At 38.3% G+C, this 14,951-nt stretch overlaps 1 protein-coding gene across 1 annotated transcript in view; it reads right to left on the reverse strand.

The window, feature by feature from the left end:
• Positions 1-14,951, reverse strand: part of sort1 (sortilin 1) — a 79,526-nt gene that overhangs the window by 62,678 nt on the left and 1,897 nt on the right. Inside the window, exons 2-4 of the mRNA XM_022243608.2 lie at positions 8,802-8,861; positions 8,460-8,524; positions 1,212-1,314 (exon numbers count right to left, since the gene is read on the reverse strand). Of these exons, the coding sequence (XP_022099300.2) occupies positions 1,212-1,314; positions 8,460-8,524; positions 8,802-8,861 (228 nt within the window). The remainder of the gene's footprint in view (positions 1-1,211; positions 1,315-8,459; positions 8,525-8,801; positions 8,862-14,951) is intronic.

The following is a 14,951-nucleotide window of genomic DNA, read 5'->3' on the forward strand; positions in this document are numbered from 1 at the left end:
ACATAAAAACATTCCTATGGCTTCCCATTCATAGAGAAACACAAATATACATTAGAGGTCACAGACTAGAGTCTGGAGCATCCACGCTGCACATCACAATCTTGTCTCCTTAAGGGGCAGGGCTTAACATACATAGTTTCTTGTTTGAAATTTACAATATGTACAATATAAAGAATAATACCACATATACAGCGTTTCACGCAACATAACATTGATATCACAAGAAAAAATTAGTTACAGACATACTTTAACATTAACATCGTAAAGGGAAGCTATCAGTCACCTGCATTATGATGTACGTCAAAGTAAAGGAAAGCTATCAGTCATCTGCACCATGATGTACGTCAAAGTAAAGGACAGCTATCAGTCATCTGCACTATGATGTACGTCAAAGTAAAGGAAAGCTATCAGTCATCTGCACTATGATGTACGTCAAAGTAAAGGACAGCTATCAGTCATCTGCACTATGATGTACGTCAAAGTAAAGGACAGCTACATGTATCAGTCATCTGCACTATGATGTACGTCAAAGTAAAGGAAAGCTATCAGTCATCTGCACTATATGATGTACGTCAAAGTAAAGGAAAGCTATCAGTCATCTGCACTATATGATGTACGTCAAAGTAAAGGACAGCTATCAGTCATCTGCACTATGATGTACGTCAAAGTAAAGGAAAGCTATCAGTCATCTGCACTATGATGTACGTCAAAGTAAAGGAAAGCTATCAGTCATCTGCACTATATGATGTACGTCAAAGTAAAGGAAAGCTATCAGTCATCTGCACTATGATGTACGTCAAAGTAAAGGAAAGCTATCAGTCATCTGCACTATATGATGTACGTCAAAGTAAAGGAAAGCTATCAGTCATCTGCACTATGATGTACGTCAAAGTAAAGGAAAGCTATCAGTCATCTGCACTATGATGTACGTCAAAGTAAAGGAAAGCTATCAGTCATCTGCACTATATGATGTACGTCAAAGTAAAGGAAAGCTATCAGTCATCTGCACTATATGATGTACGTCGAAGTAAAGGACAGCTATCATTCATCTGCACTATGATGTACGTCGAAGTAAAGGACAGCTATCAGTCATCTGCACTATGATGTACGTCGAAGTAAAGGACAGCTATCAGTCATCTGCACTATGATGTACGTCAAAATAAGAACATGCCTATCTTTAATGTCCTATATCTTCATGTATGTATACTCACTCTTTGAGGATCAATGGAACTCTTGAATATTCCATCTGTAGCCCTGATGATGGCTCCTTCTATGAGATGATTGATGCTGGTGAAAGACCTTCCAAAGTTGTTGCTAAAAGAGCAAAACATATGTACATGTATGTGTTTATTAAAGTCTTATTACACATAGCACTGACTATGGTATTCAAAAGCAAGGCACCCTGTGAAAGACCTCCCATTTTGCATCACCTCTGAAGCAAAATGTCATCCTAGAATTCTCAATGCATCTTAATATCTTAATCAGTTCAGAAATTATAAAAGTTGAAAACATTTTATACAATTTTGTCATTAAAATGCTTGTAATTGGACACCTGATGAAGTCATGGTAAGGTTTCAAAAAAAAAGGAACCTCTTAATCCAGGTTATGTTCATACCACGTTTTCTATTAACTTGAACTCTTTTGAAAGTTTGATGATATTGGCTTAAGTTTTGATAGATTTTGATCATTTACTTGGACATGTTGGAAGGTAATAAAATACACAAGGTCTGCCTGACCCAAAACATACCTACTGAAAAATTACTAAATGTTTCAAGTTTTCAAAAAATAGCACACAAACAAATCTAAACATTCACATCTACCACTGCACAAGCCAGAGTTTTCTTATTTAGTGTTAAAAATGCAAGGTGATTGGACAAGTTTTGGGGTTCACTTTGTCTCATATATTTTACATTTTCGATCCACATATTTCACATTTTGCTCCTATATTCTGCAGCTTGATTTGGTCTGTATCACAACCGGTCTGGTGTCAAGGTGGTAGTGTAAACAGTAAAACAGTCCCCCTTGGTAAATGTGTCCCCTGGACATTTTTACCAGATTGTAACCCGATAAAAGTGTCCGGAGAGGGTGGGGGGACAGGTTGTCCACCCAACAGTAAATTTGTTCCCCCCCCCAAAAAAATGTGTCTCCCGTGCAATGTCTCAAGTCTGTTGCCCAGACCCTAATTTAAACTGTTTTTGTGCAACGTATAAAGACACCATGCTTTTTGTGGAATGCTTGTTAAGTCAAAACACAGCAATTGGATGAGGGGGCTATCCTGAGCGCAGTATCCATGGCGACCAAGTCATCTGTGCACAAGTTGTAATTGTCTGAATTTACTGTACTTAATTGAGGGCTAGCAGCTTTGGCTTGGAGCATACGATACAGTACGTGGAACTACTCTCCATGGCATGAGAGATGGCATGATACCAGGGTAGATCCAACTCTATTTCATTTGGACTGAATTCATGAATTTAACACAGAAATAACAACTTCTGTGTGGCAAAATGAGGGGGGGGGCCAAAATTACTTGGAGGGGGACAGATTTACTTTTACCTAAGGGGTACTTTTACGTAAGATAAACCTGTCCCCCCGGACAGTTCTATGGAGGAACAGATTTACCATCTACATCAGCATGTCGTCCTATTTATTAGTTCATTCTATATTTTTATTTTCATTCTAAATTTATTAGTTTTGTGCTATATAATATTAGTTTCATCCTATACTCATTAATTTTGTCCTATATATTATTTTTGTTATATATCTATTAGTTTCAAAATATATATACAAGTTTTGTCATTCATGTATATTTATTAGTTGTCTTTCTATATAAATCACCTCTGTCCTTTAAATGTACTTTTGCCCGATATACAGATTGGTTTCATAGTGTATGTATTAGTTTCATTCTATGTATATTTCTTTTGTCGTTTACATATTTGTTTCGTTTTAGATGTACATGTATTACACTTTTATCCTACATGTATATATAAAATATTAGTTTCACCGTGTATATATTATTTTCGTTTGATTTTTTGTGTACTAATAAAACAATAAAGGCTGCCCCATACAAAGGACAGGAACGTTGTTTCCAAAGACAAAAACAAATGAAGAAAGGTCACGCAAAGCACTCTCGTGCTTGGTTACATGTACTTCTGCCACTGTCTTGGTAAAATCTTCTTGTGTCAAAAGTCCAAGTGCAGACAGTAGTCACATTTGACCATTTTTCATTTTACCATCAGCCCAAAAGTCCAGTACAGACATGGCTTGAATTCAAATCTGTTACCAATTTTAAAGAAGGCACTTCTGGTTTTGACCTCAAGCAAGAGGGTCACATGACTTCACATACATGTACACCCCAAAAAAGGAATAACTACATAAACCCCCAACACACCCAAACACAATCTTACTATGTCCTCAAAAATCGGGAGGGCATGGCCAATCGTGCTGAAATCTTGTACATCGTGGTAAAAATCAGTGATAACTGATAGTAATGTGGTACAGCCTTCACAGACAGGGAGGTCATGCCAAAAATGTGGGCATGCTCAAAATTTATGTAGCAGGGTGGTAACGCCTTCAAATCTCTGTGACAGTAAATTGAGTAAAGACAGCATGATACCAGCATGGTCGTAGTATGAGGTGCATTTTGTACCACGTGTATAAAGATACATTTGGTACAAAATGCACCTCATCCAGTCCAACAGCCACGTTTTAACAAAATGTTAAGCAGGGTCTTCCTCGTACCGGTTATTAACAAGAATTTGAAAGATTAAAATTGACAGTAAGGGCCTGTAATTTGACACCAAAGAATGTCTTCATGATGTCACTGTACAAGGACAAACTGCAGAAGAATATTGTGGTGGATTTTTGAAAGCTCCTGAAAAACTTCCCCTACAATCTTCAGGAATGAAGCTATCAGTATTTGTATACACATTCCCTCCCACCCCTTCTCCCATCTGCAGTTTTGGCCATGCTGGCTACTCAAGGACACCTGTGGTTTAAATGACAGAGGAGCCACAGGCAAAGGAATGCAAAGCTAACAGCTTTTTGAAACTTGGAATAAAGGTACTTTGACAAGACACAAAGCTTCTTTCAGTTTTTATCTCTGGCTTGAAAGCTATGGTTTTACTTCAGGCAAATATACTTTTATCTACATTTAATCTGGTGATAAAGCAAATGTTGAAACCTTCCAGTTCTTCCAGTATTATCTGTTTTCAAAATTCTTTAAAAATTCCAGTCTTCATTTACTGGACACTTACAAACACGTGAAGGACTGTCTGGTGTTTACTCTAGCCTGACAGACAAAATCTATTGATGCCTGAGTATTTCAGCCAGGCCTGCAGCCTTGTAAAAAGAGCCCAGAGTGTGCGGCGCTATATAACTTTCTTTTGTTCACGAACCTGACTCAGTGTGCTGCTGACCTCTTTTCAATAGGGGCCAGATTAGCATGTGTAGCTCATCGCTGCGGTGGTGGTGGATTGCTTTTGTCCCGGTGACAATCCGCTCGCTCTAACTGCCCAAACCGTGGTATACTGTTTCAAAACAAGGCTGAATTACCTCCACTTTTGAGAGTGAAAAATGTCGGTAATGTCCAGCAGCCTTGTTCCCTTTGTCCGAGTTCGGAGACCCCAGGCCACGCGTATAAAGCATACGTGTCTGGATCCGGAATCCCCGGCAGGGAGTGGTTAATAACCTCAACCCATGCTACATGTATCTTTCTTCTCTTTTCACTGCTTCAGATCATCCCATTGGTATCCATTCTTTAACGAATGGTTCTTTGTCTCTGTCAGTAGTCCCAAGAACAAATGCCGCCAAATGCACATTTCAGTATCTTGGTACCCTGACTGGAATAAACGGTAGCACATAGACAGGCAAATTCACTTCCTCTTTTTAACTCATTTTTAAAATTGTTGTTGTACATTCATTCTTAGTTTGATGGGTATCTTGAGTTTAGTATACTTGGGATTTTAAGTTCTCCAATTTTTGTACTATTCTCAACAATATTAGCTAACAACTTCTATTGTTTGTATTGCTCTTTATTTATAATCCGCTTTGCTGTCATGTTAACCTCATTTGTTTAAACTTTTGGCCAAGTACTTGTCCTTTTTTTACTTTTAATGTTGAGGGACAGAATTTTGTTTTGTGCTAATGTTTTCTCTGAATATTTTTCCTATATTTTGTTTATCTCAAGTTTGAAGTTTGAGTTTTGTTTTTGTTTATGTTTTTCCAAGTCCCTTTTCTTAATTGTGCCTTTCTTACACTATTACGCTTGGGTTTTTAGCTTAATCTTCAATTTGTTTAGTTTTCTTTTCTCCATGTATGTATTTTTCATTTTTTTAAAGTCTATTGTGCTGCCTTCTCAATTAGTTTTATTGTTTTAGTCTTAGTGTTTATCTATCTCATAATGTACCTTTTCACATTTATGCATTTTTGTAGTTGTGTGTTACATGTAATTCTTACCATTTTGGGCTTTTTTTCAATTTCTTAATGCTTTCCTGTTTTACAAAGTACTTCTTTTTATTTGTTGCCTCTTCTTATTCTTGATTAACATTTGAATAACTTTTGTAGATTTTAATTTTGGTTTCTCTGTTTTATATTCCTGTATATAATAATTTGTTTATATGTTCAGGGCCCTCATTAATAGCAGTAAGTTGTACTGACGATGCTATCCTAATTAAATAAAACAGTAATAAAATTTTGGAAATAAATAACCAAGATATGTAAAAGGAAAAGTTGCAGGGAACTGTGTTAACAGAGACTACATGTAAGGACACAAACTTCTACGTTCCCCAGCCCCCCTTCTTCCAAAGGAAATTACAGAAACAACCAAATGAAAACCAACCACTTCAACTGAACCTAAATAAAAAAATGAAAACCAAATGAAAGTGATCAATACCTGAGACTTAGAACTGGAGAAAATAAAATAGTTAATCAAAAAGTAAATCCCCAAAAGCAAAACCAATATGGTATGTAAATTGGACCTTTAGAGAATACACTCAGACTTCAATCTTTAAAATGAGGAAACGTAAAGAACATAAGAGCAAACAAATCCTTGGTGCATGGACTACAGGAAGTGAAAGCAGGGATTAACATATCACACTAAAATTGTGCACAGACCTATGGGGCTCAGTAAGCACTCGAATAGATCAACAAAGAAAGGCATGTTCTAAGGCATTTGTCCATTTTTGCTGGATTGGAAAATATTAAATAACGAGCAGTTTCCTCAATGTAATGAGTTTTATTTATCAGCACTCCATCCTTAGTTGTTCACATAAAGCCACTTGCAAATGTCCTTTTTAAGGCTGTTCTTCTGGGGCTGTAGACTAGTAGAGAATTGAGGGGGGCAGGAGGGTGCAGGCAACGTCAGCACGTGCAGCATTCATGAGAACACTGAAAACCATAGGCAGTGTATTTGAACTTGAGCCAGACACACCTTCATTAGTTTCCATCCTGTCAGCAACAAATACAAATTTCACAAATGGACCAAAAGTTTTTGTCGCATTGAATACTTTGCAGCTGACGATACCTTCTTCATGTCAGTTTTATTGGGGCCAGCAAAAAACTTCGAAAAATGTCCCACGCCTATCATCTGGCACTGGCAGATTTCCGTAATATTTTCTGTCAGAAAATTTTGCATAAAAATCGGAAATACTTAGGTCGACGTTAATACTACATGCAAACCAGTCCTTCAAAGAGATGCCAGCACCCTCACTGATTATGGACGCAATCAAGAGGCATTTTGAAATCCGTCATTGTTTGAAAAATTATACCATTGTCTGTGGTACTCAGCATGAGCAGATTACCACCAGGGCAAAAGCACTCCAATGATGAGCGATACGATACCACTGCACGCTAATCTGGTCCCCATTGAAGAGATACCAGTAGCGCACTGTGCCAGTTTCGGGAACAAAAGAAAATTACGTAACACCGCACAAACTAAGCTTTTTTTACAAGGCGGCAGACCTGGCTGAAATACTTGGGCATCGGTAGATGTTGTGTGTCAGATTAGAGTAATCACCAGACAGTCATTTGTGTGGGTGTAAACGCCCAGTAAATGAAGCTATGATTTTTTTAAGCATTACACCTGGCAATACATGTACATGTACAGTATATATTTTGTGCAATACGACTGTATCAAGCTGCCACCACGTTCCCAGCATTTCCTATACTACTGCTGAAACAGTGCACCCCATCAGTTCTCTGGTGGGAATGGCATAAAATTCTTCCTGATCAAGCTGCGCTTGTACCACGTCTATAAAGATCCTACGACAATACTGATATGTTAAGACTGCATTGTATGCCATCTTTACATTCGTACAAGAATTCTGGCAATTTTGTGGGTTGGTTTCTGGTCTCTCTGGACAATAAATGAGCCAACTTACGCATATGTATGTACGTGTATAGCTGCTTTCCATGCATCAGAATAGGGTACATCTGTGTCACTAATAAGTTATTCTCACAAATTAGTTTCTTACACCCATTTTATCAATAATGATATGAGCAATCATTTTGGTGGCAAGTTTCTCCACTTCCAATTTCATTCTGTTTCGTTTCTAAAGAGCACGTACCGCATGTGCCATGTTGGCCTTTCTCGGTAGTAATCAATGTTTATTGCATGTAAATTAGCCGTGACATCGCCTTCTTTTTAAAACAGCCAGACTTGACACATGGGAAGAAGGGCTAAAAATACACATTGAAACGCCTAAAACTGTCACAAAAGACAGGGAAACTAATATGTTCCTATTTTGGAGATATAATACTTGTAAATATGATAAACAAAAAGTTTAAAATGATCACCGTTCGGTTGATCTTTGCAGAAAAGTCCCAAAAACTCAGCACGCCATGTGAAATGGGTAAAAATGTGCACAACTGTGTACCTTTGTGTGAGCATGTTTCACCAAAATTTCTCAATGTGAAAAGTTGCCACACAATCCACCCTGAGCTGATGTGCTCCCCCAATCGGCGAAAGGCAGATGGTTACAACCGGGTTCTTGCATGTGCGCAAACACCACATGCTCCGGAATTTGTTGCGCACACTCAGCGTACTCTGCATCAAACGCGCATAAACTTGCGCACCTAAGTGGTAAGTTGGTACCAAAAGGACTGTCAATTTCATTTAAAAACACGCCCTCTTTTGTTCCGCTCGGAGAGGATAAAAGCAAGACAATTACACTGTGTAACATGCAGGATGGATGTTGCCCACACTCTACACCTGCACTGAATAAATACATGACCATACATATAACTTCATGTAGCATGAACACAACATTCATCTAAGAATGAAATATGCCCACATTTTCAAAAATAGATCCAGTTCAGAAGCTCTAGTCCAGATTTTAATGTGCCCATACTTCAGAGTCAGATTTACTAAGACTGCATTTCCAAAGAGATGGGGAAAAGTCGAGTGTCATTTTATGTGGCAGGCAGTCTTGAATTTTACAACAAAATAGAGGGTATGTACTAACCTTATCCAAAGGTGAGATTGTGCAGAATAAAAAGTGTATTCCATAGTTGTCAGGGCCATCAGTTCCTGCAAGACAAGATTTATAAATAAATAGTGTGGACACAACACACACTGGGTTGCAGTTGGTTTCAGTTGATATGTTCTCACATTAGTTTCCATATTTTCAAAAAGCTTTTAATTTGGATATGTAAAATCAATCATTAATTTCTATTTGACTTGTACATGTACATCAGAGTTTAATAAACCTAACCCTAACTCATACAATTCAAAAGAAAGTTAATTATGACTCCCATTACAGTAAAAATGATGCCATGATGTGGATGTACATCTAATAGCTGCTTACCTTGCCATCTGGTCCAGTCCATATCATAGCTAGATTGAAGTTGCTGTCATTGAACGTGTACTGTAAGATATAAATAGAAGTGGAAAAAATGGTACTCAATAAAATTCAATAAATACATGTTATACACAGTCAGTTCACTGGAAAGCCACAGAGTGGAAGCATTGCTATGAATTCAGTAAAGTACGCAACGGAAAAAGACACTCTTTTGATTGGTAGGTGAGTACTTGAACTGTTTATTGAGTCTTAAACAGTGTGGGAAGATCTGGAGCATAGGTTGTTCACTCTTGGCTGAGGGCTAGTGGGATAGTGATTGGTTGTGGATTGCTTGCAGTCTGTGAACACCATAAGTTGGGTGATGGCTGGGTTGCAATCACTGTATCACTGAACTGGCTCGCTTTGAGGGTTACTGGGAAAGCTCTAGTGCCTGTAAGGGTATTATCCCTTGCAGTAATCGACCCAGGATGGTGAGGGTTATTTCCCTTAGATTTAAGACACTCCGTGCAGACTATGTGAGAAAGAACACTGCTTGCTGGTAATATCTTTGGTAAAAGTCTAGCTTATGTTAGAGTTGCGTTGCCAGGTGATCAAGTTTACCACATAAGGCGAGTCGCCTTGTGGGGTGTTCTACATAAATTAACCTTGTGTTTTGATATACTTCACTGATTTGTTATTGTAATAAACCTATTACACTGATTCTTGTCCTTGAAAGCATGTGTCCGCAGTGAGGTTTATTAGATTTCCCTATATTTCCTTGCTCTGATATCAGTATAATCATGTCTTCACTAGGTAGTAAATTTCCACTGAATGATCTGCTCTTAAGCTAAATCCACTGCTCCTTAGCTGGTATCCCCTTGTGTCTGGGTAGCTGCTCATCCTTACGCAAGGTTGATAAATATACTTGTGGGGTTAGGCCTGGTCAATTCCATTTCCAATCAAGCCGGTCTACAGAGTCCACCACAAGAGGTGTTACTTTTTGCCATAATATGAACATTCTTTTACATGTACGCATGTACACTTCAGTGACACAGAGAGTGGGTATTCAATACATAAGATATACATTACTGGCTGGAGGTGAAGAGTTATTCAATGTTTCAAGATGGTAAACCTGCTCTTCTGTAGGAATCTGAGAATACAAGTCAAATAACAAAACCAAGACCCTCAACTAGAAATGAGCACATGTACCGGTACAATCACAACTTTTTTCGGCTGTTTAAAATGACACATCATAAAGTCATGTTAATACAGAGGACTATTAACATAAAGTTACATACAAATCAGAGCTTTATTTCTGTTGACACTGGCCTCCCAAACATGTTCTTTATAATAATGCCACTTGACACGTGATAACATCATCATGACCATCCTTAAGTTGTAGGCCTGTGAATTAACACTCACCGGTTCTTCTAAGAACCACACCTCTTCCAAACGAGATTGATTCCATGGTGTACCCGCAAGCCAACATCTCATGTAACTTCCTCAAAGCTAAGCTTCCAATCTTACTTATGCCCATACTTGAATTTCCATTATGGGTGCATATAACATTACAACCAAATCAGACCTGTACATGTACAACTGTGTACTTGACCTTAAAAACAAGCCCTTCAATTGATATCACACAACTAGGATATGTCATAATGTCAGTTCAAGCATCTATGCATTGTAACACATGCCTTCTTTTCCTATACAAAGTTGTAACTTGTGCATAAAACGTGGTCCATTCTTATGTCTTGAAAAGCAGGGGTAAGTGCAAATGATGGAACGTTCAGAACACTCTACTCATTACAAATACATTCATGAATACATGGGACAGATTTTTTTCCATTCCTACTGGTTGAAAAGCATCACGTGGTGGCGTATTAACATTTGATAATCTCTACAGAGAAGTGATAATGCTAACGACGTAAATTACACACTGGCACATGGATACAAGTCAGTTTAATTGGGTCTTATTGGTCAGGAATCAGTGTGCACGTGACGTGCCACATAAGCGCCAATTTCACTGAAGGGGATTCTACTAAACAACATTCAAAAGGAATATACCCAACATGGACGAGGGTGTTCAGGAAAATGGAAGTCAAATTTCAGAACAAAATTGTTGGAAATCCATCATGTTGGCATCTTTTGACTCTCTGAATAAAAAGGTATTTATGAATGGGAATAAATATGTGCTGGGCCGGTCTTATACTAGCGTTTAAGACCTTGCTTAGGAGAACGAACCCTGAAAATTCCCTTGCCTGCACATTTTCTGCAGAAATCTTGAACAAAATATGCCGGGGACATGTACACATACATCTATATATCTCATGTCCTATTGGTTAAAGTTTTTTGTAGATAACCATGTTATTTTGATGAGGTCCTTCTGTAGAACAGTCTTGGTACGAATTGCATTTCCATCGACAAAACCTACAAGTCGAAAGACTTCCTTCATGTATGTGCTGGTAAACATTCTTCGGTGTCATCTAAAAAAACGAAAATATTAATTCATTGTGTGTCAGTTACATGTTGATGCATGTGAAAAAAGGTGTAAGAACTTTCAACACTTTTGATATCACTTGGCTATATACATGTACAAGTAGGAATGTGTTCTTATTCCTCTATGGTTAAAGTGGGGGACTGGACACATGGATGTTGATCAATGAGTGATTTGCATTAATACATGCATGGGTCCCCCTCCTCTCTTTGCTTCATGACTGCATTAATCAGAACTGGCAATCTGTTTGTATGTCAGAGCAACAGTAAGCCTTTTCAGCATTACCTATCAATTTCCTTGCTTCGTTGTAGGTCTAGAGCAGCTTCCTTTATCATGGGTAGCTGAGCATCTGATCTACATGTAACTGCAACTACATGCGACGTTGAATTCCTAAAATGGAGAGCAACTATCTGTGGCTTTCACTTCAGCAGCAGCATGAAGGATCCCTATACACAAGAAACAAATAAGGAAATTGAAACATTCAGCTTACATCAACAAGTAAATAATTTTAAAAATGTGAACCAGTGATAATATGGTTTGTTTGGGGGAATAACAATGAAATATGCACTTTGAGTGTTTTGAAAAGATGAAAGAAAAATCTGCCTTCACGTTTTAGGGTACACGTTTTTCTGAAGAGTATCATATGAAAACCGCCAACTCCTTTCTGTTCTAAAGATTTGCAGAGACTTCAAATGACATGGAGACCAATGGAAAACTTTGGGATCTTTTAAAGGCAGATAACTTTGCACTATTCTTCTGAAACCAGTTTGAACAATTTCTGCAGTTGTCTTTCAATGAATGTTAGCTGTTATACAAGTAAATCTAACTTCCTGTCGGGTGCAGTCTTGCTATGAGTAGTTTGATGAAGCTGTTCTAATCCTTCTCAGGATCAGTCCTGCTTCGACTGCTCTTCAATCATACCGCGGACATCCAAAATGTGCGAAGACTGCCCTCATGTCTGTGCTGATAAACATGTGTATCATCGCAAAAGGAAACATTTATTACAGGTGCAGCAGTTCATGTGTCGATGCATGGGGAACACTTGTGTCAGAACTTGAACACAAATACAGTGTACATGTGCACATGTAATCATTGGCATAGCAACCTTGCGTTCTCACTAAATGGGGGTACGTGGGACCTGAATGTTAAAGTGGGGGACCATGCACATGGATGTTGAAGGGGGAACCATTTATGATGGTGGTACATAGATGTACCTCCCCCCATATGCACATACATTGTACACACAAATTTTAATTCATGATTGCATTAATCAGAACTGGCAATCTGTCTGTATGTCAATGCAACAGTAGGCCTTTTCACCATCACCTATTAAATTCCTTGCTTTGTCGTACAGCAGCTTCCTTTATCATTGGTACCCGTGCCTCTGACATCTACATGTAACTGTAGTTGCATTGAATTCCAATGCTCAGAACTAACATGGAGAACAGGTTTATCTGTAGTTTTCACTCCAGCAGTAGTACAAAGGACACCTACATGTACATGTATACACACAAAGCAAAATAAGGAAATTAAACTATCAGCTTATGCTACACTGACATGTAGAAATAACCTTAGGTCTACATTCGATTTGGCATTTCATACAGTTTTGGATATTTACACATGTACCGTAAACCTCTAATGACATGGTTTGTCTTCAGGGGCATAGTTATGAGGGACTAATTCAGTTCAATGTCTATGTTCAACGTAATCATAAAACTTGCAAATGTACACGTACAGTATGAACATGTATTGTGCTCCATCCTGATTTGACTTGAACCACTGAATAATGTATACAGGAGGGAGTTAATGCATATATGTGCAAGTTGATCACTGGATTGTGCTGAACACGTAGGACTTACATAATCACTGTTAATCGCCTTCTTCATAAGGTGACCATATCACCAATGACCAATGGCCTTATATATAAGGCCGTTTGTAGAGTTCAAGTTTCTCGGGATATGTCATATATGTCAGTGCAAATTCAGAGCTAATTTCTTCCCCTAACATCACTGTCCAGATTTAGTGCAGAAAGAAACTTGCAACTGAGAATGTTTTGTAATACGTACACTTTTGCCTACCAGAACCACTTCCAGCACTTCATCCATCCAGCTTCCAAACCCAGCTGCCCGCCGCATTTGTACATGTAGCTGTTGGGCTCGGTTCATCCTTGCTAACAATCATTGTGATCATGCCTATTAGGTATCAACTCCTTCTGCAATTTCTTGTGCCGGTGCATGAATTTGGTTTCAGTTCAGCTTTTATGGGATTACCTTGGAATCCTCTGATGAAGCAAAATCCATTAAGAACTCAATTGGTGTAATTTCAGGTCCTGGAAGTCCAAGATGTCCTGAGAAAACACATGGGCCCGTTGAAAATATCGTCCTGATCAAATCCATGTGTTGACACGAGACTGCGCATATGGTCGATACATGCATCATGGAGAAATAAAGCATGCACGGACGATTTGTGTTGAGAATCAAATTGGTTGAGGCCTGAAACATGAAATCTCAGAGTTCATTTCCCTCAGTATTTCGCACGATTTTTTTTCACAACCTTCTAGCCAAATTATCTAGAAACCATGCAATAAGACTGAGCTACAACGCTCACATCCAAAGATCAAAGATCGTTTCACATACATGTAGGTGCTTTTATCAGTAATTAAATGATATAAAGTTGTATGAATTTGATGCTGCCAGTAGGCCTATAGAACCAACAAGAACCGATTCCACTTTTTATAAAGCAACAATGAGGAAAAAGAGTACACCTTTGATACAATTTAATTAAACGCATGGGCATTGTTGGTATGTGTTTTGGTGTGATTGGATGAAATGTACAAGTGTCTGATTCCTTGACACAATTGGTTGATTCTGTATGAATCTCCAACTTTACGTCCCCTTTTTAAAAAAGTCTTTCACGAATGTGAATAAGACGTGGCAACTGGCTGATGGTGGAATTGTCAACAAAACAGTAACATTTACTGCTTCCGCAAAGATCCAGTGACCTTGCATGTCAACTGATTGCACCTATTAGGCCGGTCGAATAATACACAGGAATAATTAACTTGTGATAGCTTGGTAAGTGTGGCCAAAAAGTAGGTTAGTTTATACAGGCTACAGCTTCACAAGGTAAAATCTGCAGGTGCCCATAGTCTATTATCCTGTCCTACCTCATTGCTTGTTGGGCCTACAAGTATTAGTGTTTCAAGCAATAAAGTTTGAAGCTTAATAAAGCTTACATGTAACTGCAAGATTGGCATATTTGATGGTATTGCACTGACTGTTATCTCTCATGTAGTGTATGTACATGTATTGCTGGGCCTATGTACTGGTACATTCAACCCCAGCCATGCTCTCCCAATAGGGAGAAGTTGAAGTGAGACGGTTCATCAGGTTTCTTTTTCTCCTGATCTGGAGAATTCTCCCAATCCGCAGAAATTTTCCATAATTGGATAGAATAGCTGTTGAGTGTCACAACTGAAAACTTTATTCTCAATATCTTAAAAGTTGGAGATAGCAGTATGGACATTACATCCAGCATGCTAATCATGAATGATCTCACACAGTCTCGCGGTAAACAGGAATAAAATATTTGGTTAGCAAAAATACGTCTCGCAAAAACGTGACAGCACGATATATAGCATATATATATAGTAAAATGAACGTACATATAAAACACAGGCC

Source organism: Acanthaster planci, linkage group LG04, assembly GCF_054643075.1.
Source record: "Acanthaster planci isolate LZ-2023a linkage group LG04, COTS_SCS, whole genome shotgun sequence".
In the NCBI taxonomy this organism is placed as follows: Eukaryota; Metazoa; Echinodermata; class Asteroidea; order Valvatida; family Acanthasteridae; genus Acanthaster; species Acanthaster planci.